The sequence below is a fragment of the Temnothorax curvispinosus genome, unplaced genomic scaffold (genome assembly GCF_003070985.1).
Source record: "Temnothorax curvispinosus isolate PA1 unplaced genomic scaffold, ASM307098v1 QBEX01004785.1, whole genome shotgun sequence".
In the NCBI taxonomy this organism is placed as follows: Eukaryota; Metazoa; Arthropoda; class Insecta; order Hymenoptera; family Formicidae; genus Temnothorax; species Temnothorax curvispinosus.
The window spans coordinates 945-6,222 of NW_020214565.1; the positions used below are offsets into that span (position 1 = coordinate 945).

Sequence of the window (5,278 nt, forward strand, 5' to 3'; positions counted from 1 at the left end):
CAGGGCCGCCAACGGGGGGGCTCGTAGCGGGGATTTGAGCATTTTCCGAGAGGGTGCTCGGAGCGGCGCTCGCGCCGTTACCGACGGCGGTTCTGGGAGAATCGCGGGTCGATATTTTTCGTTTGTTTGTTTTATTTTTTTCTTTTCTTTTCATCGTCGTCGGTCGCGCGCGCGCGCGTTCGGGCGCGTCCGAACTCGTTCGAACTCGTTCGAGGTCGCTCGTCCGGACGTTTCGGGGATGGGGGGGGAGAACGACGCGTTCCGGACGGTTCGTTTCGCGGGGGGGGCGGGGTGTCGCGCGCCCGTCGTCGTCGTTTTGTCATGTTTTTATTTTTCAACTCTCGGTCCGAAGGTCGTTTCGATCCCGCGGCGGGCGACGGGCAGCACGTGGTTTTCCCGACTCGTCGGGATCGATGGAGATGACTCATCGTCTAGTCGTTCGATCGACGCGTGACAATTTTTTTTTTCGACGCGCGTTCGTACTCGGCGTCGCGGTCGCTCTCGTCGTTTCCCCAATTTGGTCTCGTATCGCGGTTTTCCTCCTTTCGTCTCGCGGTTTTTTCCCGCCCGTCCCCGACGCGACGCGTCGAGAGAGAGAGAACGAGCGAGACGACTCGTCTCTCTTCGTTCGCGACAATTTTTTTCATTCGCCTCGCGTTTGACCCGTGATTCGCGATTCGCGATAATTTATGTAACGCGCGTTCGAATTCGGCGTCGCGCTCGCCGCGACCGCGCGGGGGTAAGCGCGGTCAGACGACTCGTCTCTCTTCGTTCGCGATAATTTTTTTTCATTCACCTCGCGTTCGACCCGTAATTCATGATTCGCGATAATATATGTAACGCGCGTTCGAACTGGGCGTCGCGATCGCCGCGACCGCGGAGATGGGTATACGGATTTGGGAAAAAAGGCGGAAACGGAAAAAGAAAGTGCACAGATGAGATACGCATATAGTTTTTTTTTATTCAAAAAATAATACAAGCGCGTTTACATTGTTTCGCTCGCGCGAATATATGCATTTCGTAGACGCGACATCGTTATAAGGAGTCGAAACATAGCGCGGCTATCTCGCAGTCGACGATGTTGTCAAGATCGAAGAAATCGCTCTTCTGTATCTCAGGCTGAATCGAAGTTTCCATTTTCATCGCGGCGGCGGCTATCTCCGAATAGCGCGAAAACTTAGCGTCGACCTCCTCGGTCGCCGCGCTCAGCGCACGGATGACGCGATCCACGCAAAATTGGAGATTGTACAGCTTAAGCAGGGTTGTGCGCACCATCGCCACGCGAGCCAGGTTGGGTAGCTCTATACGTACGATCGGCCCGTTGTTGATCACTCCGAATCGCATTGTCATCCCTCCGATCGACATCGGCGAGGGGGGGTGAGTTACGTCGGAAAGAGCGCGTTCCATGCACGACAATACGTTGCGTTTGCGCTCGATCAGTCCTTTCCACATGTCGAGCGTCAGGGAGATTTCCCTTCCTTGTTTGTCCCCCAGGGCGATATCCACGTACGAAGGCGTGGTATGAAGACTGTATCATGGTGTCTTGATCGTGATACCTATGGCTATGTACTTGTAGTCAGTCGTCGTCAGCAGATAACGCGTCGTCAGGATGCGCACAGGGGGCAATTCGACGGGAAAGTTGGAACGAAACTCCTGATGATGACGACGACGATCTTCTTTGACGGGCGCGTCGGTTGGAGGATGAGAGCTGCGACGCAATTCCTGGCGACGAGGAAGATAATGGCGATCGTCCATCGAACTGATCCTCCGTCTTTTATTGCCGTTGTCGTTCGCCTCCGAATCCACCGTCTCCGTAGGAGAAATATTCCTCGGCGCGGGTCGATCGGCCAACGTCGAGAACATTTCGCGCCGCGGTAACCGTTCCTTTCTGATTTTTTTTTCCGACGCGTCGTATTCGGCCGACGACGCGACACTGATGCCTTGGAAGGGACACGTCGGTATAAGTAGGAAAGATTTGACTTATGTCGCGCGTGACGCGGTGTGGGAAATTTGCGCGGTAGTCTACTTCCTTCGGCGGATGCGGAAATCGGAGAGCCGAACTCCGATGTCGTCATCGTTCCAATAATCGCTCGCCGACGTTAGCGAGTTATCGTTGAGGCGTACGATTCGATCGAGGAGATTGCGCAACTGCTGCAGCAGTTCGGCCTTAGGGCAGACGATATTGAGTATCCGCAGATCGAATTTACCGGCCGACGAGACGGTCCTCGTAAATTCGTTGAATTTGTAGAACTGCGACCGAGTGGTGAAGTACAGATTGCCGTCGATGTAGCGGAATATCGACGTCACGCCTTTCGGTATTCCGGGAAACGTCGCCTCGAGGGGCGTAAATTTGGCGACTCTTTTGTCCTGGTCGCATTCGTCTATCTCGCCCACCGCGTTACCGTTGAACACCACGTAGGAACGTCCTCTGTGGGTGTTCACCGCTCCGTTGATCAGCGCGTTTTCGGGAAATCCGAGTTCTTGCAGGGTCTTCGGCCAACCTGGCCGCAGACTAAATTCCGGATATTGAACCAAGTATACCAAATTATCTACGAACACCATGAGATTGCCGGACGGGGATTGATAGGCAGCGGTCACGCGCGTGTAATTGTCGTGAAGAAGGCTCATGTGATTCAAGAAGGCTAAAGGTCCGTTGTACGTCCTACCGTCCAGATCGACCGACCAAACGTAACGTTTGTACGAGATGTACATTCAATTTTCCAAAATCAATATCCCGTTCACGCGATCGAGGCTGCACAGGTCCGGCGACGGCGGCGGCGGTGGCGCCGGCGCTGGCGTCCGACGCGGCTTATCGTTCTGAATTTTTTCACCGTACAAACGTTGAATGTCGGCGATGTCGTATTGGTCGAGCTTCACCGGATACTGCTGGTCCGGCTGTATCGCGAACATCACCGATGTTGTGCGCCTGTTGTGCAACAATCCAAGGGAGTGGCCGATCTCGTGCGTCAACGTGTAATGCAGGGAAAACTTATCCGCGGGATGTTTGTTGACGTAAATGTGCCACGGCTCGTCCCCGTCGACGTGCACCTCGGAAACGAATCCCGCTTGGTCCGTCGGGAGAGACGCGTGGGCGAGCACGTTGCCGGGGCCGTCGAATTTGTCCGAGCACAATGCTCCGTTTACCTTGATGTTCGTGTTATAGTGTAGTAGGCGTCGCCAAGATATTATAATGTCGGCGTTCGGCATTTCGGAGCGTTCGAACGTCAATGCCGAATGCTGCGACCACAGGTCGAACGCGGCCTGCGCCGTGCTACACGCGGTTTCGTCGGCTAAGTGAAAATGCCACGTCAGGTGCGTCTTCGGCCATTTGGACAGGCTCGCTTTCGTTCCGTGCTTCAGGATATCTCGGAAACCGCATCGCGGTTTACTCATGAATTTCAGCGTTTCTTTGTTGGGCGTTCCGTCGCCGGGTAAATCGTAGTAATTCTGAAACTCCTTGAAGGCTTTGCGAAAAACGTCGTTTCGTTTCTGAGCCGGAATCGCGTCCACGTCGTTGGACAGATATCCGTATTTCAGCAGGTATTCGAACGTGAACGCGTAATTGTCGTCCGTAATTGTGGAATTGATGCACGTCGCGGCGTTAAAACACGCGGTTAACGCGATTATGTACGCGAGCCGCATCGTCGAGAGCGAGAGAGAGACGGTGAAACCGCAATGACGGCGCGTCGCAGTTTGAGCGCGATCTCGACGAGCGCTCCGAATGCGAACGTTTACGCGATGACGCTCGTTAGCGACAACTCGGATAGGTGGCGGCGCGGCGGGGGGGTCTCGGGCGTGAAAAAAAATGCGTCGAAGATCCCGACGGATGAGTCGGCCCGATAAGGAAAAATGCGTTAATTATTTTTCTCGATGCGTATTTTCCATTCGATTTATATTTTCCTCACGCAATAAAATGCTATTGAGTCCGGCAGATGAGTCGGCTTGATAAAAACAATGCATTACTTATTTTCCTCGATTGGTATTTTTCATCGATTTGTAATTTTCTCACGCAATACAATGCATTACTTATTTTCCTCGATGCGTATTTTTCATCGATTTATAATTTTCTCACGCAATACAATGCTATTCTTAGTATATTTTTCTATCGCAACACTCATGGGCAACACCCTTTTTTTACCACATATAAGAACTCGAGACTAGACTCGGGCGTAGTCTATCAGCAGTCTTCGAGTGAACTCAAGACGATGGAGAAAATTAACGAATTAAAATGCGTGTGTGATATATTACAAAATCAAAATACAGCCCTGACGAGGGAGATTGAGGATTATTGCAACATGGTTCGGCAGTTGCAGCAGCGCGTGAAGTGCTTAACGGAAAAGGTGCCTCCCTTTTTGCATCTCACCGTTCACGTGGACGAGGACGCCGCAATGCTTGAAAGAACGTGAGTATCGCTTTCAAACGCGAAATTATTTCTTATAATATAATCAAACGATAAATTTTATATTTATGTATATTTATAATTATTTACAATTATTTATATTTATTATTCATATTTATATTTGTTTATATTTATTAATTGTAATTTTTGCGTAGGGCTTTCATTACTTCCTGGGTGAAAAAATCTCGGAACCAGATCAGATTCTTCGTGACGAAACTTCATGGGATGCATAGGGACATCGCGCGGCTGGACTCGCGCGAAGAGGCGGGTCGTCGCGAGAGAGACGACGACGAGGGGGGGAATTCTCCGAATCTGAGCTGCCAAGAAACAGTGACCGACAACGACGATGTCCCCGCCGCCGTATGTTGCGTCTCCCAATGTGAAAAAAATGTGAAAAAATGTGAAAAACGATATATTGAAAAAAAAATGTTATTAAATGACAGAAGTTTATGTATAATATGCTATATAATATTGTATTACAAATAAAATATTAACAGTGAAAATAAATGTTTCAACGATATCGCGTTTTCTTCACCGCTCGCTTTCGCACTCGATCTGACGCTTGGCGTTATCGCTCGCTCGCTCGCGTTCCTAACCGCATCTCGCGCTGGAGCCCCACTCCCGTATCGCGCTCTCGCTTTCGCTCGCCGTTTCTCTGTTTGTCGCGTTCCCGCGACCGGCCATTGTTACGCGCTGCCGCGACCGACCATTTTCGCGCGCTCGGTAGCATATAATGTACACGTATATAAATACGGAGGTGGTATGCGAAAAGAGGAACACCGTTTGTCATAGATTTTACGTCAATCTTTATTCGATAAAATATAGATAGAAAGATATATATGATACAATGGAGTAAAAAAAATAAACGATTAAACACAA

The 5,278-nt window shown here is 50.6% G+C and overlaps 2 protein-coding genes across 2 annotated transcripts; both read right to left on the reverse strand.

The window, feature by feature from the left end:
* Positions 1–2,022: 2,022 nt before the first annotated feature.
* Positions 2,023–2,712, reverse strand: LOC112454108 (matrix metalloproteinase-2-like). The gene has a single exon (XM_025015323.1). It carries the CDS (start codon positions 2,710–2,712, stop codon positions 2,023–2,025), a length of 690 nt encoding a protein of 229 aa, XP_024871091.1.
* Positions 2,713–3,642, reverse strand: LOC112454109 (matrix metalloproteinase-19-like). Its single transcript, XM_025015324.1, has one exon. The coding sequence runs from the start codon at positions 3,640–3,642 to the stop codon at positions 2,713–2,715; it is 930 nt and encodes a 309-aa protein (XP_024871092.1).
* Positions 3,643–5,278: the final 1,636 nt, after the last annotated feature.